Genomic DNA, 26719 nt, shown 5'->3' with positions numbered 1-26719 from the left:
AATTCATGAAATGCTGGTTTTTGTTCATTCTGCGTCCCAAAAGTCGGAATAAAAAGCGATCAAAAAATGTCACATGCCCGAAAATGGTACCAATAAAAACGTCAACTCGTCCCGCAAAAAATAAGACCTCACATGACTCAGTGGGTCAAAATATGAAAAAAAATTATAGCTCACAAAATGTGGTGGTGCAAAAAATATTTTTACAATAAAAAGCATCTTTTAGCGTACGACAGCTGCCAAACAAAAACCCGCCACAAATAGTAAATCAACCCCCCCTTTATCACCCCCTTAGTTAGGGAAAAATAATAAAATAAAAAAAAATGTATTTATTTCCATTTTCCCATTAGGGTTAGGGTTAGGGTTAGGGCTGAGATCAGGGTCAGGGTGTGTTGGGGTTGTGGTTGGAGTTAGAATTGTGAGGTTTTCCACTGTTTAGGCACATCAGATGCTCTCCAAATGCAACATGGCTTCTGATCTCAATTCCAGCCCATTCTGCACTGAAAAAGTCAAACGTTGCTCCTTCCTGTGATGGTCAACGTATGACTGGACACACCGCCTGCAGCAGGGCGAATTTCTATGGCACACGTGACCCTGGATACACTGCATCCAGCAGGGTGACTTTAAATAATATAACGTGCAGCCGGATACACCGCCTCCAGCAGGCGAATTTCAGAATTACACATATAACTGGATACACCGCCTCCAGCAGGGCAAATTTAAATAATAAAGGGAAACACCAGGGAAACTGATACAATGGAGGGCCCTGCGATAGGGAACGTGGATGTGGAGACCTCCTGCACTCCCCTGTGTCACGTCGCCGTCAGACTTGGGGCCTGCTGTTCCGGTCGCGGCCACTAGGAGGCGCTGGACCGCCACTTCGCCGTCAGACTCAGGGACGGCTGTTCCTGCCTCAGCCACTGGGAGGCGCCGTGGTTCTGTTACGTCGTCGTCAGACTCAGGGCCTATTGTCCCGGCTTTAGCCACTAGGAGGCGCCGGTCTGTCACGTCGCCGTTAGATTCGGGGCCTGCTGTTCCGGTCGCGGCCACTAGGAGAGGCGCCGGACCGCCACTTCACCGTCAAGCTCGGGGACGGCTGTTCCTGCCTCGGCCACTGGGAGGCGCCGTGGTTTGCCCGTGAGTTATGGTGGTGACAGAGAAGGGGCTCCTGCGCAGGCATCTGGTGGGCGCAGGCTCCGCCCCTCTATCAGTCGTCAGGGGGTTACTGCATCACCATCTGGCCTGGTCCTGGGGGCGGTCCTAATGACATCAGTCCAGGAACCTGTGAGGGATGACCTGATCCCTCAAATACCCTGGGACTGGTCTTGCAAGCCGCCGGATATATTCTTGGTTCCTCTGCGTGCTACTGTGTGAATTGCTATAGTTAACTTTGACCTCAGCCTGGATTTCTGACCATTCTATTGTCTGCCGTTTGTGTACTTCTGCCGCCCTCCTGGTTTATGACTCTAACCTTGGCCTGGATTTCTGACTCTGCTTCTGCCTAACGATTTTGTAACTCTGCCGCCCTCCTGGTTTATGACTCTGACCTTGGCCCGAATCTGACTCTGCTACTGTCTGCTGTTTTTGTACCGTTGCTGCCCGACTGGTTTAGACTCGGATCCCACTGTGTTTTTGGTCCCGTATTGGAACACCTCTCTGGCGACCGCCCTGCTCTGGTCCACTGCTCTTATTCAGACAGCTACCTCCTGGGCTCTGCTATAAATCCAGATCCCTGTACAGGGGTAAAGGGTATCAGGGTTGCTCGGGGTGTTGTCTTACTGCAGCCCAGACTCGCAGACGGACATCACACCCCGAGTCAGTGTCTCTACACTCCTAACGATCCCTAGACCGGCTCCACACCGGGCGCCGATCAAGAACCTAAAAACCCTAGCTCGCCCTGCACCTAGCCCTTTCTAGTGAAATGGACGGTGCAGAAACTAATCCCACCACTGCACTGAAACACACAATAGGAAAGTTACAAAACAGGGGTAACGCCACTTAGCTTTGCTCTGTTGCTCTTGCTCCCAGCAACAGAGTCCACCACCAGAATTCAGCTTCCACCTGAAGCTACTACACCAGAGCTCTGCCTGAGCTGCAAGAAACTCCTCTCTGTAGTTCCTTCCTCCACCAGACTTGGTTGGAAATGAGCAATATCACCAACCGTGAGTGAGAGAACAAGACACACCTAAATAGTTAAACTAGAGCAATCACACCTGTTAGTGATAATCACGTGCACTAAACTAAAGAAACCACCAGAGTGCAATGACCCTAATGGCCACCGGGGGCAAAACTACCTTAAAGCCAAAGACTTGAAGGAAAAAAAAGGTTACTAGTGCATTTATCTGTCATAATCCAACCTGGATCATGACAGTACCCTCCCTCAATGAGGGGCCTCTGGACCCTCAAGACCGCTCCTCAACAAGGAACCACTTACAGCGGGGACGCCCAAGTCCAGAGTTCACCCCAGCAACTACCTGAACTTCAGGTTTATGGCAAACGAGCACCGCTGGTATCAGCAATGTATGTTCTGGAGGCACCACACATCTCCGAAGCACCGACCTGGGGAACGAGTTGTGTATGTTTGGGGGTAACTCGAGCTGGTAAGACTCCGCAACACACTTCCACTGGATGTTTTTTGGTGGCCACCCATACATGCTCGTTCACACACAGGTCCAGACCTGAACGCTTATTACCACACACTCGTTTGTCACAATTCGTTGAACTCTTTCTGGGATTGACAACAGAGGCGTCCCCCTGTGTCACCACACTCACACCCCCGCAATTCACCACGGGGTACACCACCCCCCAAACCCTTCCACCATGAGGTCTGCGCCTCCCAGGGTTGGCTAATGGCGAGGGTTGAGACTTGCCCCTACTCTCCTGCAGCACATCTGCTGCTCTCACTGGATAGAAAAGGGTCGGTTGAAGAGAGATGGCAGAGACAGTAGTCCCTAGGCAGCAGCCCTCACACGACTGCCCCCAGCTGACCACTTCCCTCGCCCGCCAATCTATTACCGGGTTGTGTTTTTTCAGCCAAGGGAGGCCTAAAACGATAGGTACTGGCATTCCCTCCAAGACGTAGCATGACAAGGACTCCTCATGATGTCCTATACGTAGGTGGATATTTTCTACGACTTGGGTCAAGCTCCCTTGGCTCAGTGGAACAGAGTTTATGGCCTGGACGCTTATAGGTTGGGCAAGCGTCCTACACCTCAGGCCATGAGTCTGGACAAAGCGAGCATCCACGAGACTGACTCCTGCTCCACTGTCCACAAGCACCGGTATCACCTCCGGTACCCCACCAGCCAACACCTTTGCTGACATAGTACCTTGGGAGGGCAAAATGGAGGAAATATACACTCTCTGGTCGCCTCCCTCCAAGCGACCAGGGGGATGTGGCTTCTGAGATGGCACAGATAATTTGGCGCATGTTGGACAAGCCTTCAGGACATGACCAGTCTGCCCACAGAAAAAACATGCCTGCACCACACCCTGAACCGTAGGCAGGCCTGAACATAAACTAGCTCCTCCTACTTGCATAGGTTCATCTAGAGACTTGGCACGCACTGGGCAGGCTCTCATGAAATGGCCCGACTTCCCACAGGAAAAGCACACACCCCCACCACGGCGAACCGCAGACAATCCCTTTTTTGTACCAACAACACCGGGCTGCTTGGGTTCCTCCATCCGCACTGGTGGGTCTTCCTCCCTAGCGAGGACTACAGAGGGCACATTTTGTGTATGTCTCTCCCTAAGGCGTCTATCCACCTGGACGGCAAGGGACATGGCGGCCTCCAGCGACCTGGGGGCGGCGTACTGCACCAGAGTATCCTGCAACTTTGGAGACAGACCCTGCACAAATTGACTTCTAAGTGCAGTGTCATTCCACTGAGTGTCAGTGGCCCACCTTCTAAACTCTGAGCAGTACTCCTCAGCAACCCGGGCTCCCTGTTTACACCTACGGAGTCGGGATTCCGCCAGGGCGACGCCATCAGGATCCCCATACACTAGCGCCAAAGCCGCAAAAACTCGTCCACGGACTCTAATGATGGTGAATCGTCCGGCAGTGAGAAGGCCCAGGATTGGGGATCCCCCTTAAGAAGGGACATAATGATTCCCACCCGTTGCTTTTCACTCCCTGATGAACGAGGGCGCAGCCTGAAGTATAGTTTGCAGGCTTGCTGAAATACCAAGAATTGATCTCTCCCTCCAGAAAACCTGTCAGGGAGGGATATCTTGGGTTCTGGCTGAGCCTGTTCCTGAACCAATCCCTCAAAGCCCACCAACAGCTGCAGTTGCTGCACCAACTCATCGTGCAGCCCCCTAATCTCATCCGTAAAGATTTGCTGCATTTGGGCAAAGGTCTGCATTGGGTCCATGGCTCAGGAGAACAAAAATGTAAGGTTGGTGATAATGTGATGGTCAACGTGTGACTGGACACACCGCCTCCAGCAGGGCGAATTTCTATGGCACACATGACCCTGGATACACCGCCTCCAGCAGGGCAAATTTAAATAATATAACGTGCAGCCGGATAAACCGCCTCCAGCAGGCGAATTTCAGAATTACACGTATAACTGGATACACTGCCTCCAGCAGGGCGAATTTAAATAATAAAGGGTAACACCAGGGAAACTGATACAATGGAGGGCCCTGCGATAGGGAACGGGGACGTGGAGACCTCCTGCACTCCCCTGAGTCAGTGTCTCTACACTCCTAATGATCCCTAGGCCGGCTCCACACCGGGCGCCGAGCAAGAACCTAAAAACCCTAGCTCACCCTGCACCTAGCCCTTTCTAGTGAAATGGACGGTGCAGAAACTAATCCCACCACTGCACTGAAACACACAAAAGGAAAGTTACAAAACAGGGGTAACACCACTTAGCTTTGCTCTGTTGCTCTTGCTCCCAGCAACAGAGTCCACCACCAGAATTCAGCTTCCACCTGAAGCTACTACACCAGAGCTCTGCCTGAGCTGCAAGGAACTCCTCTCTGTAGTTCCTTCCTCCACCAGACTTGGTTGGAAATGAGCAATATCACCAACCGTGAGAGAACAAGGCACACCTAAATAGTTAAACTAGAGCAATCACACCTGTTAGTGATAATCACATGCACTAAACTAAAGAAACCAGAGTGCAATGACCCTACCGGCCACCGGGGGCAAAACTAGAACTGAAATCACCACAGTGCAATGTTCCTAATGGCCACCGGGGGCAAAACTAGAACTGAAATCACCACAGTGCAATGTCCCTAATGGCCACTGGGGGCAAAACTACCAAAGGCTTGAAGGAAAAAAAAAGGTTACTAGTGCATTTACCTGTCATAATCCAACCTGGATCATGACACTTCCCTTCCAAGCTCTGCCATGCGCCCAAACAATGGTTTACCCCCACATATGGGGTATCAGCCTACTCAGGACAAATTGCACAACAACTTTTGGTGTCCAATTTCTCCTGTTACCCTTGGGAAAATAAAATATTGAGGGCAAAAGTATCATTTTTGTGGAAAAAAATATGATTTCTTTTTATTTGTCTACGTTATAAACTTCTGTGAAGGACTTAGGGGTCCAAAGTGCTCACCACTCATATAGATAAGTTCCTTGAGGGGTCTAGTTTACAAAATGGGGTCACTTGTGGGGGGTTTCAACAGTTTAGGCACATCAAAGGCTCTCCAAACGTGACTTGACACTCGCAGACCATTCCATCAAAGTCTACATACCAAAACGTCACTACTTCCTTTCCAAGCCCCGAAGTGTGCCCATACCCTATGTGGGAGAAAACTACTGTATCAGCGTACTCAGGACAAATTGGACAACAACTTTTGTGGTCCAATTTCTCCTGTTACCCTTGGGAAAATAAAAAAAAATGGGGACTAAAAGATCATGTTTGTGGAAAAAATATGATTTTTTTATTTTCACGCCCGGTCGTTATAAACTTCTGTGAAGTACTTGGCAGTTCAAAGTGCTCACCACACATCTAGATAAGTTCCTTGGGGGGACTACTTTCCAAAATGGGGTCACTTGTGGGGGGTTTCCACAGTTTAGGCACATCAGGGGCTCTCCAAAGGCAACATGACACCCATAGACCATTCCATCAAAGTCTGCATTCCAAAAAGTCACTACTTCCCTTCTGAGCCCCGACGTGTGCCCATACAGTAGTTTTCTCCCACATATGAGATATCAGCGTACTCAGGACAAATTTGACAACAACGTTTAGGGTCCAATTTCTCCTCTTACCCTTGGGAAAATAAAAAAATTGAGGAATAAAAGATCATGTTTGTGGAAAAAATATGATTTTTTTATTTTCACCCCCGGGCGTTATAAACTTCTGTGAAGCCCCTTGGGGGTTTAAAGTGCTCACCACACATCTAGTTTAGTTCCTTGGGGGGTCTAGTTACCAAAATGGTGTAATTTGTGGGGGGTTCCTACTGTTTTGGCACATCAGGGGTTTCCAAACACGACATGGCTTCCGATCTCAATTCCAGGCAAAAAAGTCAAATGGTGCTGCTTCCCTTCCAAGCTCTGCCATGCACCCAAATAGTTGTTTACCCCCACATATGGGGTATCAGCGTACTCAGGATAAATTGCACAATAACTTTTGGGGTCCTGTTACCCTTGGAAAAATAAAAATTGGGGGTGAAAAGATCATTTATTGGAAAAAATATGATTTTTTTAATTATACGGCTGGACATTATAAACTTCTGTGAAGCCCTTGGGGGTTCAAAGTTCTCACCACATATCTAGATAAGTTCCTTGAGGGGTCTAGTTTCCAAAATGGGGTCACTTGTGGGGGGGTTTCTACTGTTTAGGCACATCAGGGGCTCTCCAAACGTGACATGGCGTCCGATCTGAATTCCAGCCAATTTTGCAGTGAAAAAGTCAAACGACGTTCCTTCCCTTCTGAGCTCTGCCATGCGCCGAAACAGTGGCTCCCCCCAACATATCAGGTATCAGCGCACTCAGGACAAATTGCACAATAACTTTTGCAGTCCATATTCTCCTGTTACCCTTGGTAAAATAAAAAAAATTGGACCTGAATAATTTTTTTGTGAAAAAAGTTAAATGTTCATTTTTTTAATTATTCAAAACATTCCTGTGAAGCACCTGAAGGGTTAATGAACTTCTTGAATGTGGTTTTGAGTACCGTCAGGGGTGCAGTTTTTAGAATGGTGCCACGTTTGGGTATTTTCTATCATATAGACCCCTCAAAGTGACTTCAAATGTGATGTGGTCCCTAAAAATAAAATGGTGTTGTAAAAATTTGAAATCGCTGGTCATCTTTTAACCCTTATAACTTCCTAACAAAAAAATTTTTGGTTCCCAAATTGTGCTTATGTAAAGTAAACATGCGGGAAATGTTATTTATTAAGGTTTTTGTGTGCCATATCTCTGTGATTTAAGTGAATAAAAATTCAAAGTTGGAAAATTGCGAAATTTAAAATTTTTTGCCAAATTTCTGTTTTTTTCACAAATAAACACAAGTTATATCAATGAAATTTTACCACTAACATGAAGTACAATATGTCACGAGAAAACAATGTCAGAATCACCAGGATCCATGGAAGCAATCCAGAGTTATGACCTCATAAAGGGACAGTGGTCAGAATTGTAAAAATTGGCCCAGTCATTAACATGCAAACCACCCTTGGGGGTAAAGGGGTTAATGACCAGGACAATTTTTTTTTAAATATGACCAGTGTCAATTTATGCGGTAATAACTCTTGAACGCTTCAACAGATCCCACTGATTCTGAGAATGTTTTTTCGTGACATATTGGACTTCATAATAATGGTAAAGTTTGTTCGATATGACTGGCTTTTATTTGTAAAAATATTAGAAATTTGTCAAATTGAAAAATGTTTGCAATTTTCAAATTTTTAATTCTTATGACCTTTAAATCAGAAAGTTATGTTACACAAAGTAGTTAATAAATAACATTTCCCATGTGACTACTTTACATCTGCATAATTTTTAAAACATTTTTTTGTTAGAAAGTTAGAAGGGTTAAAAGTTGATCAGCAATTTCCCATTTTTCCAATTAAATTTACAAAACCATGTTTTTTAGAGACCACCTCACATTTGAAGTGACTTTTGGGGGGGGGGGGTCTATATGACAGAAAATACCTAAAAGTGACACCTTTCTAAAAACTGCACCCCTCAAAGTCTTCAAAACCACATTCAAGAAGTTTATTAACCCTTCAGGTACTTCACAGGAACTAAAGCAATGTGGAAGGAGAAAATTGACATTTAACTTTTTTTCACAAAAATTTTACTTTAACCCCAAAGTTGTTATTTGCACAACAGTAACAGGAGAAAATGGACCCTAAAATTTGTTTGTGCAATTTCTACTGAGTACGCCAATACCCCATATGTGGGGAAAATCCACTGTTTGGGTACCGATCAGGTCTGTCACCTAATTTTGGCGGTCTATGTAAATGATTTCTGTCTGGTCCGATGGGCGGTGTTTTGGGTCGTTTCCTCCACCACTCTTTGGCCGTTGTCCGCAATATTTCTGGGAATTTCCGTAGTTGTCCTCCATATTATGCGGGTGCACGAGTCAATATTGCAATGCGCATGTGCGTAATATCGAGGATAACTATGGAAATTCCCATAAATATTGCAGACAGCAGCCAAAGAGGGGTGGAGGAAAGGACCCAAAACACCGCCCATCGGACCGGACCGAAATAATTTATATAGACCGCCAAAATGAGGTGACCGATTCCCTTTAAATTGACTGAATTTCTGCATACAGTTCCACTTATACCAATAAATTATACATTTAAACAGATATATGAATAAGGTTTGGTCAAAGGTATATTCAAAATAGGTTGGGGGGGGAGAAGGAAAGAGAGGGGGTCAATATATTTGGAGGACTGAGGATGAATGGATTTCCTAAAAGATATACATACCATTTATACTCGCGTATAAGCCGAGATTTTCAGCCCATTTATTGGGTCTGAAAGTCCCCCTCATACTGACCCCCCCCGGCACGTCTCTGCAGCCCCCTGCTTGTCCCATGGTCTCCTTTCCTTCCTACAGCGGTCACATGGTACCGCTCATTAAATTCATGAATATGCGCATATTTATGACTTTAATGAGCGGTACCACATGACCGCTGAAGGAGGAAGGGAGACTGTGGGAGAACGGGGCTGCAGAGACCGCGCCAGGGGGAGGTAAGTATAGCGATATTCACCTGTCCCGATTCCAACGCTGCTCGCCGCTGTGTGCCCGCTGGGTCCGTCTGTCAGTGACGTTCAGACAGCAGAGGGCGTGATGACGTAGTCACCTGTCCCATAACGTGACGGTGTCCGCTTGCTCAGCACACCGGCACCTGGCCCCTAGTGACGAGAGGCGAGTATGTCTTTTTTTTTTTTTTTAATACTTGCAGTAGCGGCAGCAGCAATATATTGGGGAATAATCTATGGGGCATATTCAATGGAGCATCTTATGGGGGCAGCCTATGGGGCATATTCAATGGAGCATCTTACGGGGTCATATTCAGTGGAGCATCTTATGGGGGCAGCAAATGGGGGCATATTCAATGGAGCATTTTATGGGGGCATATTCAATGGAGTATCTTATGGGGGCAGCATATGGAAGCATATTCAATGGAGCATCTTATGGGGGCAGCATATGGGGGCATATTCAATGGAGCATCTTATGGGGGCAGCATATGGGGGCAGATTCAATGGAGCATCTTATGGGGGCAGCATATGGGGCAGATTCAATGGAGCATCTTATGGGGCATATTCAATGGAGCATCTTATGGGGGCAGCATATGGGGGCATATTCAATGGAGCATCTTATGGGGGCAGCATATGGGGGCATATTCAATGGAGCATCTTATGGGGGCATATTCAAGGAAGCATCTTATGGGGTATATTCAATGGAGCATTTTATGGGGGCATATTCAATGGAGTATATTATGGGGGCAGCATATGGAAGCATATTCAATGGAGCATCTTATGGGGGCAGCATATGGAAGCATATTCAATGGAGCATCTTATGGGGGCAGCATATGGGGGCATATTCAATGGAGCATCTTATGGGGCAGTATATGGGGGCATATTCAATGGATCATTTTATGGGGGCATATTCAATGGAGTATATTATGGGGGCAGCATATGGAAGCATATTCAATGGAGCATCTTATGGGGGCAGCATATGGGGGATATTCAATGGAGCATCTTATGGGGGCAGCATATGGGGGCAGATTCAATGGAGCATCTTATGGGGCCTATTCTATGGAACATTTTATGGGGCAGCATATGGGGCATAATCTATGGAACGTCTTATGGGGCCATAACATTTATGGAGCAGCATATGGGGCATATTATTCTATGGAGCCCATCATGAACTGTATGGAGCATTATATGGGGCTCCTGGTTCAATATGGCTATTCAAAAACATTTAACGTACTGATGTCTCAATTGATTTTATTTTTATTGGTATCTATTTTTATTTTTGAAATTTACCAGTAGCTGCTGCATTTTTCACCCTAGGCTTATACGCGAGTCAATAAGTTTTCCCATTTTTTGTGGCAAAATTAAGGGGGTAGGCTTACACACAGGTCGGCTTATACACGAGTATATTCGGTAATGTATACACATATATATCTGTTATTGAAAACTCTCCATTGTAAACCATGTCTCTTATAGTAAACAACTATAACTAAGTTGTTCGTTTAGACCAGTGGTCCCCAACCTTTTTTGCACCAGGGACCGGCTTCAAGCAAGACCATTCTTCCATGGCCAGGTAGAGCAGGGATAGAGGTGTGGCAGGGGTGGGGCTTTGGTCATAAGGGGCGGAGCTATAGATGGGGTTGTAGTTTAGTATATAAATAACTGTTAGGCGTCGGGTTCCTGCAGCGGCACAGCAGGAATCCAGAGCCTCACATTCTGCGGTCTCCCATTCTCCATCGACCGCAGAGGAGCTTGCTCAGCAGCCCCGTCATTTCCGATGCTCTGCTCAGACAATAATGTCCAGTGGTAGTTGGTAGGGGTCTATTTGATATGGAGACTTTCTCCCCCAAACCGGCATTCCGAGGGACGTTAGATAACGGTGCTTCCACCTGGGAGGTAGAGGTCACGGTGGACTCTGGGGCATAAGGGAAGTTTATGTCCTTGGCCTTCCCCAACAGCACGCAATTCCGTGGGTGCCACTTCCTCACCCCGTGCCCATCAAGGTGGTTAACGGTTCGATCTTACCGTCCCAGATTACCAACCAGACAGCACCCCTTAGGCTCTCAATACCACAATCTCACCATGAGACGCTGTCCCTGCTCATTATGCCAGAGGGCATTGACCAGTTGCTCCTCGGAGTTTCCTGGCTCCACTGCCATTCCCTCCATATAGAGTGGTCCTCGGGGAGAATACTGGGATGGAGCAAGGACTGTGTGGGAAGGTGCATTGGGGGCAGAGTCCAAGTAGCCTCTGCGGAGTGCCCGCGGATCTTTCCACGCCCCCCACTGAGAATCTGAGGACCGTGGCTCTGGTCGCCCTCGAGTCAGTGCCCCCGGGCAAGACCTTTGTCCCTCCTCACCTGCGGTCAAAGGTTCTCACGTGGGCACACTCGTCCAGGGTGGGTGGTCACTGTGGCTACAAGCGGACCACAGAACTCCTGGCAAGGTCTTACTGGTGGCCGCACAAGGTTCGGGACACGAAAGAATACATTCAGGCATGCGCCTCTTGTGCTCGGAATAGGTCCTCTAAGCAGAGGCCGGCTGGGTTACTGCATCCCTTGCCGGTGGCAGACCGGGCAGTGTAGGCTTGCGACATTTGGGATCATGCCCAGCATGCCATTCTAGCCTCTAAGGAGAGAATGAGGGTGCCCGCCGACACACATCAGCGCCCCGCTCCAACTTTTGCCCCTGGCGACTTAGTGTGGCTTTCTGCCCGAAATATCAGGCTGCGCGTCGAGTCCACCAAGTTCGCGCCGCGATACACTGGTCCCTTAAAAATCCTTGAGCGGATCAGCTCGGTGGTCTATCGTCTGGCTCTTCCACCACACTTGGCCATCTCTGACGCCTTTCACATGTCCCGGTTTTCCGAGTCATCTGCTGGGACATCAGACTTGTCTTCGGACGAGTCTGAGGTCAACGCCATTGTGGGACACAGGGTGATGCGTGGCAAAAAGTTTTATTTGGTGGATTGGAAGGCTCAGGGGGGAGGGTAATGTTAGGCGTCGGGTTCCTGCAGCAGCACAGCAGGAATCCAGAGCCTCACATTCTGCGGTCTCCCATTCTCCATCGACAGCAGAGGATCTTGCTCAGCAGCCCCGTCGTTCCCGACGCTCTGCTCAGACCAGCTCTGTGGGTCTGGCTGTTGTGTTGTTGCCACCTCTGGGCCAGCAATAGCAACGCAGGCTGATCAGCAGCAAGCCACTCCAGAGGCTAAGTCCTTCCGTTGCTCCACTGAGCATGCTCACAAGACGATCTCCCTTTGGAGATCGAGAGTCACATGCACAGGTCCTTTTCCAGATCTGATTGGTCCATCTCAGGGATCTGGAAGCTTCGGAAGGTCCAGCCATAAAAGGTTCGCATGGCCACTCGGCCATGCGCTAGTATAGACTCTTGTTGCTACTGTGTGAATGATGGATGCATGAACTTGCAAATGACTCATTAAGATTCCCCTCCCTCTGATATTACGCGTGTGGATAGGGAACTATTTATAGCGTTAGCACCAGTCAGTGGCAAGCTACAGGCCACAGTGCACATTCTCCACAGTGCTAGCGTCCGACAGTGTGCCTGCTACCGGGCATTGTCGTATAGCAGCAGTGTCTGTCGCAGCGCTGCAGTCAGCACTTCTTGGCGTCCGCGGTTGCGACGCAGCACGCACGGTAGGTCTAGACGGACGCAGACCCCGTGTCTTGGGCCCAAGTCCTGTGACCATATACCGTGCGTGCATTCCACTGAGTCCTGTGACGTCAACAGGCTCGGTCTTTGTATTTAACGCCTCAGCGAAGATACAGAGACCACCCAGCGCACTCTGGGTGATGTTCAACCCGCGTGCGTTATACCTCCATATTGGGCGTCTGCCATTACATAGCAGTGTAACACCTTCTGCACGGTGGATCCCTGGCGGCAAACGCACTTATTCTTATTTATTATTTAGTGCGTTCCACCGTCCCTAACATTTAACATATAACCCCCATATATATGATGGCCCCACACATGTAATCCCCCATATATAATATGATGGCCCCACACATATAACCCCCATATATAGCATGATGACCCCACACATATAACCCCCATATAAAGTATGATAGCCCCACAATATACCCCACAAAAATACCTGTCTTCCTCCACTGCTGCTCCAGTTGGGCTGCGGCTGTAGTGTTACTAGGGCCACAAGCGGGAGAACAGAGTGAACGCTCTCTGCCCACAGACAGAGCTGAGATGATAACGGGGTCAGCGCGTTCCCGGCTGCAGCCACACATGCGTCGTAGCGTTCAGATGATGAACGCTGTGTGCGTATGCACGCCCCGCCCTGGTGATAGGCATCTGCAGTGTTCTCTGAGCCGCCGCAGAGAACAATGTCTGTGTGTATAGTGTTGGTCGGCGCCACCGCCGCGGACCGGCGCAAGAATCCCAACTGCCCGGTCCTGGGCCGCGGACCGGTGGTTGGGGACCCCTGGTTTAGACTATAAGGTTGTTTTGTGTCCAAACGAAAGATCCATCGAGACTCTCTGTAGTACCATCCTGTCAAAGTCCCCTCATCTCATGGGTGGTTTAATTTTGTCGATGCCCATTAACTCAATCATTGTAATGTTTCCTCTGATGTCCATTAACACATTTGGCCAGTGGTGTGTCCCTCTGATTGCGAGTGTCCCCCAAATGTTACAAATGTTACCCCATCCTTCTTCTGAATTCCCTGATCGTCTTTCCCACATATGATTTACCGCAGCCACAGGTTGCCTTGTAAATACTTCTCTTAGTTTTACAATTTATGAAGTCTTTCACCTGGAATGTTTCATTGGTGGTATCGTTGTTGAATTCCTTACCAGTCTGGATGAAATCACATACTACACATATACCGCACTTTAAACAACCCCTACGTTTTTCAGGTAACCATGTTCTGGTTCCGCAGCGTGACGAGAAATGGTTGTGTACTATTCTGTTGCCTAAAGATTTACTGTTTCTGTATTCTGTATGTGACTTGTGGGGAAACCCCATTAACGTCAGCTATATTTTTATCCAACTGGAGTACATGTCAGTGTTTTTTCAGAATGTTCCTTATTGTTTGAGCCCCATTATCAAAGGTAGATATAAGAAAAATGCATTTGTCTGTATTATTAGCCCTATTACGTGGCACTAGTAAATCCTTTCTTCTTTGCTCTTGTGCATGATGGAAAGTCTCCCTCAGCACCCGATCAGGGTAACCCCCAACCTTGTTCTCATGTCATCTGACATAGCGCTAAAGTCGTTTATCTCTGAGTAATTACGTTTTAGTCTCAGGTATTAGCCTTTGGGGATACCTTTCTTCTGCTCCATAAAATTCTTCTTTATTCCATCAACTTAACAGGTAGCAGGGGGAGACAGAGCACAAAGATAACGATGGCTGTTTCACGCCAACCGGCGCTTCCAGCGCCGATTGTCAAGAAATGGCCATCGTCCTCCATGTGTTCTGTCTCCCCCTGCTACTCGTTATTTTAACAAAATAAAGAAGAATTTTATGGAGTTGCGAGTGCGACCCTGTCCTTTCTATTCCACCACAGTTCATGAATCACGGACCCTGGTTATTCATTCTGTCAGTCTCCATTTGCTTCTATCAAATTCAGGTGTTGGTGGGATGGATGAAAAACTGGGCCATCATGTTCTACATACTATAATGGTTGATGCTACTTTGGTTCACAGTTGGTGTAATAGGGACTAAACAGGGGAGAAGAGAAGCTTCCTGGTCACTAATGCACATGGCAGGCATCTGGGTACAAAGATTATTTTGACACCCTTTCAGAAGCAGGAAAAAGGCCCTCCTTATGCTTTTATATCAAGAGTCAAACAGCATCGCTATGAGTCATTTCTTTAAATCAATGAATTCAGTACACCTGTCAGTACTGTCAGTATACATGCTTGCAAGTATGACTGAGGACCCAGTCTCCACCTCGCACTGTGATGGAAGATCGTAGCCAGCGTCTGTGTCATCAACACAATAAGTTTTGCCTCATCCCCCTAGCACTGCTTGTGAAGACTCAATGTCCGAATTTACACCAAAATCCTTCTCCTCAAGTCCTCCTAGTTTCTCATCCCTCCATGTAAAGAAAAATTCCCAAGCTCACCCCCCCCCCCAGTCATGCCTGCAAAATTTCTACCATCACCAGAGCTTTCTTTAGGCTGAACAGCTTTTTAGCCTTCACCGCCACCATCTGTGGCATTACCTGCTTCAGAGATGAACTGAGTAGAAGCAAATCTGCTCTAGGAAAATTTTGATCCTTTGGCCATACATTAGCGCCAAACTTTATTGCTACCACCCTCCTCCTTTGATGACTTTTTTTTACCTCCTCCTCACTACGATCTGGTTAATAACCCTTAACATGGGGGTTGTCAGAAGTAGAGGTTTGACTGTGCAAGTTCTTACATTCTGAGAGAAGTGATAGCTTTTTTTTTTTTTATAGACAACTGATGTGACAATCATGAGGAATCTATAAGAGTCATATGTAAATCAGTGAATCCTGGGGCATAGCAAGACACTTTGCTTTTTCCAAGTGTACTGAATTGCCCCAGTGCACTTCCAGTCTTATTTGCATATGGCTCTATACTATATTTCTTAGGACGGTCACATCAGATGTCGAAATAAAAGGTATCAAGATATTTTTATTGGGGGACAAGCATCCTTACCACAAAAGAAGAAAAAAATGGACTTCAGTCCTGAGATGGAGAAACCCTCAGAGGAATTACATGCAGTGCAATGCGTTAGAGGAAAGCTCTTTTTAGGGTTTAAAATGCATCATTGTTTTGATGAAAAGCTACAAAAGCTACACCCACGCATTTGGGGGGGGGGGGAGGGGGAGCACGCAAAAGCATCACAGTAGCTAAGCATCTAGAAGAAGTAGCTATTTCAACGGCCGGGAATTAACATCCATCTCCTCTCTTCACACAGGTACATAACACTGCTTGCTGTCTATCATCTACTGCCTTGTTATCCTACAACAATTTGAATGACCTCATTCTCTCCTCCACACTTATTCGCTCCTCACCCAATTGCCTCCAAGACTTCTCCCGAATATCCCCCATCCTCTAGATTTCTGTGAGCCAACACCTCTGACTATCAACCACATTCAGTTCCTTCAGAAGGAACCTGAAAACCCACCTCTTCAAGAATGCTTACAGCCTGCAATGACCCCACTGCCTCCTCACCAATACCAGAGCTATCGCCTCACCATCACCGGAGCTGCTGCAACCCCCTAACCTACTGTCTCCTTCCCCACCATCCTGTAGAATGTAAGCCTGCAAGGGCAGGGTCCTCTCCCCTCTGTATCAGTCTGTCATTGTTAGTTTGCTTACTGTGAGGCTATGTGCCCACGTATGCAGAAAATTTCTGCTTCAAAACCGGACACCTTCCCAGAAAACGTGCGTCTTTGCTTAAAAAAAACGCGCATTTTTTATGCATTTTTTTCGCGCATTTTCTGACTTATAGAAAATAGCAAAAACGCGGACTTTTCCACAAAATTAATGAGCATGCTGTGTTTTTTGAGCGGAAAAAAGCACATCAATGTGCACAAAAAGTGCGGAATTCATTTAAAATGAATGGGATGCTTCTTTTATGCATTTTTGAAGGGTTTTGACCTGGACACACGCTTCAAAAATGCTTTAAAAACGCTTACGTGGGCACACAGCCTAAGTGATATCTGTAATTTGTATGTAAGCCCTTCTCATGTACAGCACCATGGAATCAATGGTGCTAAAGAAATAATTAATCTCTCTATATGATAATTCTTTCTGTATGACGGCACTATTCTTTTGGTCCCAAATTTCTTTTCACGGACTGAACATCCTTTTCAAATATGCCCCACATGGGACATCCCAGCAGGGTGAATGATATAAGTACTTGTAGATAGATTAAAAGTATACTAAAATGAGATTCCAGAAGCCTTCCTACAATACAAGCGGGTATGTAGTCACATCTATTACCTTGTGATTTGAGGGGCCGGGAAATCTCCAACATGATGTCCTTGTACAGATCCTTGTGTCCTTCTACATACTCCCACTCCTCCATGGAGAAATAGACAGCGACATCCTGACACCTTATAGGAACCTGACACATATAATGATACCGTCATCCCCCCGATCCCTCCATAGTGTTACTGTATAATGTCCCAGCAGTGTCACCTCTCCAGTCAGCAGCTCAATCATCTTGTAGGTGAGTTCTAGGATCTTCTGGTCATTGATGTCCTCATACATCAGGGAGTGGGGTGGAGGCCCTGTGATTAGGCTCAGAATTCTTCCCCATCCTTCAGACACAGGGTCCTGACAGCACTCACTAGAGGTCTTCTTCACTACTGTGTAATCCTGGTTATGGAGAGACACATTAATAAATCTCACTACAGACATGTCCAGAGTCCTCACCTCTCTAGTTCTTTCCATCTATTCATCAGAATCTCTCACCTCTCCAGTAAGCCGGAAGAGGATCTCTAGGGTGAGGTGTAATATCCTCTCCGCTAACTTGTCTCTGTCCCTATCCATCCTTGATGGGGCAATCGACTATTCTCTTATATACAAGATCTCCACTGAGAGGCTCTGATATTGTAGGGACCTGTATGGGGAGAAGATGTAACATAATATAGGATCCCATGGAACAAAATAATTACTGGAGATAATGAGGGAAAACACATGAGAAGATAGAAAGTGTAGAGGTTTTATTCTCTCTCTTTTTGTATGAAATGGAACAATATTTGAATATTTCATCATAACTTCTCCAGGTCAGACCCTCACATGACCACTACTAGCACTGCTGATTACATTGATGAAACATACCAGAATGAAATGTTTTTATGGAAATTTTCTGCTACTGACCAACCACAGCTCAAATGCTAAAGTAAAATCCACAGCCGTAAATATTGCAGTAGATATCATTGCGGAAATGGTGTATGTCAAGGGAACTTATGGCCAGGTTTTTGTCAAATAAACTAAAAGCACAACTTTAAGCCTTCTTAAACAGCAGTCCAGCAACATAAGTATAATTCCCAGTTCCCTCACAGATCAAAGAAAATATCTTTAATAACTTTCCTGTGCCATATGCTAATTGCCATGGTCCGGTCTGACCAGCATTCGTGATGTATGCTAGGCACCTCCTCTCTCCGCAGCATTCAGCCTTCTTGCTTTGATAGCCATGCATGATGTACAGTGACTTGCGAAATCATTCACCCTCTTGCTTTTTACCTATTTTGTTACATTACAACCTGTGTTTAAATATTTTTGTGATCCGATTTCTATGTGATGGATCAGCACTAAATAGTCTAAGTTGGTGCGTGAACTGAGAAAAATATAGCCATAAATTAAATTTATAGGAACAAATAAATAAAAATTGGCATGTGCTTAGGTATTCACCCCTTTTGCGACAAAGCTCCTAAAAATTTCTGGTGCAAGCAATTACCTTCATAATTCGGATTTGGATAGCCCCACCAGTGACTCCCTGCTTTTGGTGGGCCCTCACAGTGAGGAGCTAACGACAAGCTTAGGAAGCTGACAGTCCATTGATGTTTGAGGCCAGGTGACTTTATTGTCCCAACATGGATTCTTTAAACGTCTTTGAGGGTTCAATGATGGTCAGTGAAGCAGATCTGTATTTCCTCAGTTGGATATGTCTGGATAATTAAGATTAAATGCTGGGTCACCACATACCTTCACCATCTTAATTGTCCTGGTGGGGATTCTGCTGGGTAGCAGGATAGTCCTGCTCAAATGGCTGGTGGCCGCTTGAATCCTTGGTTGTGGAGTCTCCTGGGATTGACGGACATATCGGTTCTCCAGTGGGGTCGATTGGTTATAAATTTGTTAGCCAATTGTGCTGCTTGTTCTGGGGTTTCGGACTTCTGGTCAGCTATCCACGCTTTTATTTCTGGGGCCATTTTCTCCCATAATGCCATGGCTTCCTTAATGTAGAGTCTCTCTGAACACAGGCAGATCCTCCTTTTTGTAGGTCACAATTTCTCATTCAGTCATTTCATCACAGGTTTGGGGGAAGTTTGAAGGAGGCAATCCCTCACTGCTGGAGTGTTCAAACAACATGTATAGATTGTCCTTCATATTATAGAGCACGAATGGGTCATCAACATATTAACAAACATTCAAACGCCTTTGTTTCCCAAAGATAGTATAATAATACTAGGATAGATACAATAGCTAATCAGCGGCCAGTCAACAAGTGGCGGCCATTGAGCATTAATTCAATGAAAATAAGGGTGAACAATCATTCTCACATGAACTCTAGCTCATGTCCCTGAGCCTACTGAAATAATATGCCTGGATAATTCAGTTTAAATGCTGTGTCGCATGAACATGCATCTGTAATTGCCACAAAGCCGTGAGGTAGAAAAACATGAAAAATGGCAAGGGGTGAATACGCAAGCCACTGTACGTCATCCTGCCAACACTGCAAACCTCTAGCCAATGCAGCTGAAACACAGACCTGCACAGGAGCGCAGAGTAAAGTCCTGTAATGTGCATGTTCCGGGACCATTTAATTTTTGGATCATTTGCTTCCCCAGGGAAGAGCGAAGAGTGCCTGTGCAGGTGTGTGCTTCAACTACAGAGGCTTGAGATTTGAAGTGCTGGGTGGATGATGTAGGAGACGTCTGTATATAGTGAATGTGACAGAACAGGCAGGGACAGAAGAGCGGCAAGCAATTAAACAAACTTTATTACATCACTTGGAGAATATTCCACCAAACATAGATATAATTTCCCAGAGTCTGTAACACAGCAACAGGAAAAAAAATCAAGGACTGCCAATCTGCAATTGGACGCCAAGGAAAATATAACACTGGTCCCTAGAACAGCTCATCAAATCCAGCAGGCCAACCAAAATGGGCGTACGTGGCAGAAGATCCCCAGCCTCTAAGGGTGGCAGTAGTGGCACCAGGATCTGGCTGCAGCAGCAGATCCTAGCCATCCAAGACACACCAACAACCTGAACCTAAACATGTCTTTCCTTTTCCACCTTCTTCTTAGGATGAGCCCCCTGAATAGGTAGAGATATTCACAGCCCACCATCTTAACTATCAGGTAAATTTAATACAGAAAGTCAAAGTGGTCCCAGAAGCCCTGCTTCTGGCTAGTCAGAAAAGTTGTGTTTCAGCAAGATCTCCTGTAGAGAGGAACACAGACACACTTGATACCACCAGATGCAGGACAAGAAATGCTAATAAAGGCCTAATTATATTTAAAAAAGGGCTATCCCTACATGCTCTGTCACACACCCCATCACAGTGAATCAAGTTTATTGTTCCATCTTGTACTCATGTAGACGTGTGGGGGTTCACTCTTGCACATGGGTACAAAGGAGGATTCACCTGTCCTGTTATAGGCCAGTCCGAGCTTGACTCTGTAAAATGCTGATGGTGATGGGTAGTGGACTTTGATTTTGCAGGACTGATAACAGCAGCTAAGTCAAGAACTTAGAAGGATGTAGGCCAAGAGGAGCTTTTTAACTGCTGTATAGAAATCAATGGTCTACAGAGAGCTGACTGGGATCTCACAAGTTAACTCCTCTCCTGGATTGCTGACACTGTGTATGCTTGGCAATATTCTTCATTTTGCTTGTTCACCGGCAGCCTCTTTACAATGCAAGATAATCATGAAAGGAGCGTTTTTAAGCATACAGCTTTAGAATGGTCAATTTTCTAAATCACACCTAATATAGAAGCACTCCAATAAAAGTTTTTATCCTCTTAATATATTGAAATCATCATATTATGCAGCACTGTGTAACTACAATTGCTCATTCTGCCGTTATAACCAGTTAATTCTTCTGTTATCCATTAGGTCTATGACATCACCTAATTAAAAACTGACTAGCTGTATCCTTCTAAGCTCTATGTAGAAACAGGAGGCAATTTTTTCCTGCATGAGCAAGAATGATTTTTGCAGTGAAAAGAGACTTTTTCTGATCCCTAATGTCATCACATTAGGGTGAAATCATAGAGAGCGATGTGGGAAAAGCAAATGTTTTAAATACTTTTTTCTCAACAGTGTTCACACAGGAAAAGGATTTGCCAGAGGAAATGCAGAGTGATAATGTAAACTCCCCATTAAGTATTACCTGCCTAACCCAGGAAGAAGTGCAGAACCGCCTTAGTAAGATTAAAATTGACAAATCACCAGGCCCTGATGGCATTCACCCTCGGGTATTAAGGGAGTTAAGTAATGTGATAGACAGGCCTCTATTCCTCATATTTAAAGACTCTATAGAAACAGGGTCTGTTCCTTTTGATTGGCGGCAAGCAAATGTGGTACCAATATTCAAAAAGGGGTGTAAAAGGGAACTTGGAAACTATAGGCCGGTAAGCTTAACATCTGCTGTGGGTAAAATTTTTGAAGGGTTTCTAAGGGATACCTTTATGGAATATCTCAATGTTAATAAATGTTTAACTCCATATCAACATGGATTTATAAAAGATCGCTCCTGTCAAACTAACCTGACCAGCTTCTATGAGGATGTAAGGTCTCAAATGGACCAAGGAGAATCATTGGATGTCATTTATGTCGACTTCTCTAAAGCATTTGACACTTGGGCTAGGGGAAAATGTGTGTAGATGGGTAGGTAGCTGGCTTAGTGATAGAAAACAAAGAGTAGTTATTAATGGGGCATACTCAGATTGGGCCAGGGTTACTAGTGGGGTACCACAGGGTTCTGTATTGGGCCCCCTACTATTTAATATATTTATTAATGATCTAGTGGATGGCTTACACAGTAAAATATCTATTTGCAGATGATACAAAACTATGTAAGGTAGTTAACACAAAGGAGGACAGTTTGCAACTACAGACAGATTTGAGTAAATTGGAGAATTGGGCTGAAAAATGGCAAATGAGGTTTAACACAGATAAGTGTAAGGTTATACACATGGGAAGGAGAAACAGATGCTACAATTACTTACTAAATGGGAAACTGCTGGGGAAATCAGACATGGAAAAAGACTTCGGCATCTTAGTCAATAAGAAGCTAAATTGGAGTGCCCAGTGTCAGGCAGCTGCCACCAAAGCAAATAGGGTCATGGGATGCATTAGAAGAGGTCTGGGGACACGAGATGAAAACATAATTCTCCCTCTGTACAAATCACTCGTCAGACCACACTTGGAGTATTGTGTGCAATTTTGGACGCCGGTGCTCACGAAAGACATTACTGAACTTAAAGGGTTCCAAGGCGGGCTACTAAAATGATAAATGGAGTTGATTCACTACAATACCCAGAAAGGTTATCAAAATTAGGTCTATTTACTCTAGAAAAGAGAAGACTTAGGGGAGACTTAATATATATATACAAGTATATCAGAGGGCAATACAGAGATCTCTCCAATGAACTGTTTGCACCAAGGACTGTGACAAGAACAAGGGGGCATTCTCTTCATTTGGAGGAAAGACAATTTCTGCACCAGCATAGAAGAGGGTTCTTCACGGTAAGAGCAGTGAGGCTCTGGAATTCTCTTCCTGAGGAAGTGGTGATGGCCAACTCACTGAATGAATTTAAGAAAGGAATGGATGCTTTTCTTGTGAGTAACAGTATAGAAGGTTACGAATAACAGAATATTATAGGTAGATGGTTGACCCAGGTTAGGGAAAGGAATTTTTTTCCCTATGGAGAAAATTGGCTTCTACTCTGTGGGTTTTTTGCCTTCCCCAGGATCAACAATGCAGAACAGCTGCACTAAAAATAGGCTGAACTAGATGGACATAAGGTCTTCCTTCAGCCTTCAAAACTATGTTACTATGTTACTCTTATTACCTTTCCATCTGTCACAAAATCTTAGGGCCCAATTCATAACTTCTATGCATTTGTCTACTTTTTGGTCATTTTAGCCTGTTTTTCATTTGTGCCAAGTTCTTCTTCTTAATTAGAGTCTTTTTTAAGTCTATATTTTATCTGTTTTTTTCTATGTTCTAGTTTTGCATAAATGTGCTTCAGTCCTTGCAAGGAATTATTTCACTCTGGCTCAGTGGTTAGCACTGGGGTCATGGGTTCAAATCCCACCAAGGACAACATCTTTAAGGAGTTTGTATGTTCTCTCCGTGTTTGCATGGGTTTCCTCCGGGTTCTCCAGTTTCCTCACACATTTTCAAAGACATACTGATAGGGAATCTAGACTGTAAGTCCCAATGGGGACAGTGATGATGATCTCTATAAAGCGCTGTGGAATTAAAGGTGCTATATAAGCGAGTAAAATCAATAAAAATGCCCCCCTATATTATTTTTTTTGCACAACTTATTAAAAAAAAAGTTTAAGCATACAATTTAAGAGCATTATGAACCAGGTGAATCTGAAAAATTTGGCCCCAGAAAAAGGACAACGAATAACAGAACACAAAGTAAAGTGACTTAACCCCCCGCCCCCCAGAATTGATCAATTGGCACATAGTTTTAATACTTTGACTTATCTTTAGGATGCATCACCCCATCCACCCAATGTAAGGCTAGTTTCACACTAGCGTTTATTCCACGCAGCGCATGGCGCCGCTAAGCCCCGCCCCATGCCGGCTCCCTGCCCGCCCCATCCGGTCATCGCCGCCTACTATCGCACATGGACGCTTGCGATCTGCGCACCCTATCTTTAGCATAGGGTGCGCAGATCGTGCACTAGTAGGATTTTGGCGTGCGCTGCACACTTTTGAAGGTGCGCCCGTATGCACCGAACGCAGCATGTTGCATTTCGGCGCGCTCGGCGCACCTTCAAAAGTGCGCAACGCACGCCAAAATCCTACTAGCGCTCGGCCAGCGCACGATCTGCGCACCCTATGCTAAAGATACGGTGCGCAGATCGCAAGCGTCCATGTGCGATAGTAGGCGGCGATGACCGGATGGGGCGGGCAGGGAGCCGGCAGGGGGCGGGGCTTAGCGGCGCCATGCGCTGCGTGGAATTAACGCTAGTGTGAAACTAGCTTAACATCTAAATATTGTGCTTGTGTCAATCATTTGTAAATTTGCCTGAAGAAGGGGCCTCTGTGCGCCGAAAGCCGAAAAGATCATTCATTCTGGTTAATGAAGGTATTGTCACAATTATTTGTGTATTTTTTGTCATAAAAATATTTACATTTTTTTTCTACCCAACACAGTACAACTAAATATTTATTTTACATCGTAAATGTGTCTATATAAGAAACCTCCCAGACATTTCCATTATTCCCTGTACTCTCCACCCCAGAGAGAAAGCGTCATCTGTCCCCAAACCAGAGCGCCCTCCCCTGTATACATGAGCCCAGCCAGCGCTCTATTACTGTCCATATACACATGGCAGAGGCGCTATCTCCGGGAATGGAGGGGTTACTGCCCCCTGTGCAGCCCAGTAATGGGGAATCTCCAGCACCTACCTCCACCTGCAGGGGGCGCTATCTCCGGGAATGGAGGGGTTACTGCCCCCTGTGCAGCCCAGTAATGGGGAATCTCCAGCACCTACCTCCACCTGCAGGGGGCACTATCTCCGGGAATGGAGGGGTTACTGCCCCCTGTGCAGCCCAGTAATGGGGAATCTCCAGCACCTACCTCCACCTGCAGAGCCGCACACCACATATATGGCTGCTCTGTGCGCACAGGACCTGGGATGAGGTCACAGGAGGGGAGGAGTCAGAGGTCACATGATCAGGACCTCAGTGTATGCAGGACTCTGCTGTGCTGGTTGTCATGGTGCTGGATGAGGGGAAGTTTCTGTGTGGGGTCAGGAGGGGTTTACAGGGTGGATGTAGTAGAGCCGTGTGTGTACGAGGTGTACGGAGCGGAGCCTTGTGTGTACGAGGTGTACGGAGCAGAGCCACGTGTGTATGAGGTATACGGAGCGGAGCCGTGTGTGTATGAGGTGTACAGAGCGGAGCCGCATGTGTGCGAGGTGTACGGAGCAGAGCCGTGTGTGTATGAGGTGTACGGAGTGGAGCCGTGTGTGTGCGAGGTGTACGGAGCAGAGCCGTGTGTGTACAAGGTGGACGGAGCAGAGCCGCGCATGTACGAGGTGTACAGAGCGGAGCCACGTGTGTACGAAGCGAAGCCACATGTGTATGAGGTGTAAGGAGCAGAGCCGCGTGTGTATGATGTGTAAGGAGCAGAGCTGCGTGTGTACGAGGTGGAGCCATGTGTGTACGAGGCGGAGCCGTGTGTGTACGAGGCATACAAAGCGGAGCCATGCATGTACAAGGTGTATGGTGGGGAGCATTCATACTGTTAGGCGTCGGGTTCCTGTCGCTGCACACCAGGAATCCTGAGCCTTGCCTTTGGCAGTCTCCCATTCCTCTCCGGCGAGTCTCCCATTCCTGCTCTGCGCAGTCTAGCATTGTGGGTTTGGTTGCTGCTGCCACCTCTGGTCCAGCTATAGCAACGCATGCTGGTCAGCAGCGAACAACTCCAGGGACTAAGTCCTCCTTTCGGTCCACTGAGCATGCCCGTGGGACGATCTCTCTTTGGAGATCGGAGGTCACATGCTCAGGACCTGTTTCTGCTCTGATTGGATCATCAGGAAGGTCCCTGAAGGTCGTGGCTATAAAAGCCTCGCATGGCCGCCCCGCCATGCGCTATGATAGACATTAGTTCTTATGTTTATAGTGGTGTGTGTGATAATGGATGTATGAGACAGGTGAATGACTCATGAAACCCCTTCCCTTTGATACACGTTAGTGGGGTTTAGAGGTTAGAGTCAGCATTTAGTACTGGTAGTGCCGCTGTGTATTCAGTTCACTCATCCATTAGTGCCAGTGGGCGCCAGTCAGCACAGGCATCACAGTACCGCATATGTTGCAGAGTCCGTTTGTACGGTGCCGTGCACAGATAGTGTGCTTTCCAGCACTAAGCTCTGGCTGTTTAGTGGTGACCGCAAGTGCAGACGCAGCACACGCTCAGAGTGGTAGGCTAATGCTTGCTGCACCCTATGACCTTTAATAGGGCAGAGCGTTCCAGGGGGAAATTTCCCTGGCTTCGCAGTAGCGGTTCCAGGCGCTAGTGGGTCTAGAGGGGCACGCTTCTCGTGTCTCAGAAGCAGTGCCCTGTGACCTCACGCTAGTGCTCCTCTAGCCGTAGCCTGTAAGGTTTAACAGGTTTCGGCAATGGTTTCTGCGGACTCTGTGCTGTAACAGAGCCCGTTTCCTGTCACACCGGGTCAGTGCTTACCCGCCAATGTCAAGCGAGCATTTTGCTACTCGCTGTCCATTGTTGTATAGCAGCAGTATATCATCTCTGCGCAGTGGACCCCAGGTTGTGATCACACCTTTTCATGATTTATATTTGGTGTGATCCACAAACCCTAACACATACCTCCCAACCGTCCCAGATCCAGTGGGACAGTCCCGAATTTGAGAGAGAGTTTGCTGTTATGATTAGGTCACCGAGGAGGATAGCCGGGAAATAAGCTAGGCAACCAGAACACCAGAAAGGTTGGCAACTTAGCGGATTTCAGACCCCTAAACCTAACAACACAACTAGAATTAGCCGTGGGACGTACCTACGATGCCCTAGAGGCCTCGGCACAGCCAAAGAGTTAACTAAGCCTAAAGCATGAAAGGGGAGAGCTAAACTGCCCCGGAGCAGAAC

The 26719-nt window shown here is 46.4% G+C and overlaps 1 protein-coding gene across 1 annotated transcript in view; it reads right to left on the bottom strand.

The window, feature by feature from the left end:
* LOC141051177 (uncharacterized) overlaps positions 1-24678 on the bottom strand; it is a 266826-nt gene extending 242148 nt beyond the window's left edge. Inside the window, exons 1-4 of the mRNA XM_073548042.1 lie at positions 24606-24678; positions 17601-17748; positions 17325-17504; positions 17127-17250 (exon numbers count right to left, since the gene is read on the bottom strand). Coding sequence (XP_073404143.1) covers positions 17127-17250; positions 17325-17504; positions 17601-17678 — 382 coding nt within the window. The 5' untranslated portion in view covers positions 17679-17748; positions 24606-24678. The remainder of the gene's footprint in view (positions 1-17126; positions 17251-17324; positions 17505-17600; positions 17749-24605) is intronic.
* Between the last annotated feature and the right edge of the window lie 2041 nt (positions 24679-26719).

The sequence above is a fragment of the Dendrobates tinctorius genome, unplaced genomic scaffold (assembly GCF_039654945.1).
Source record: "Dendrobates tinctorius isolate UK_male_01 unplaced genomic scaffold, ASM3965494v1 ptg000155l, whole genome shotgun sequence".
Classification (NCBI taxonomy): domain Eukaryota; kingdom Metazoa; phylum Chordata; class Amphibia; order Anura; family Dendrobatidae; genus Dendrobates; species Dendrobates tinctorius.
The sequence above is the reverse complement of the archived record's forward strand: the minus strand, read 5'-3'. Positions and strand labels throughout refer to the sequence as shown.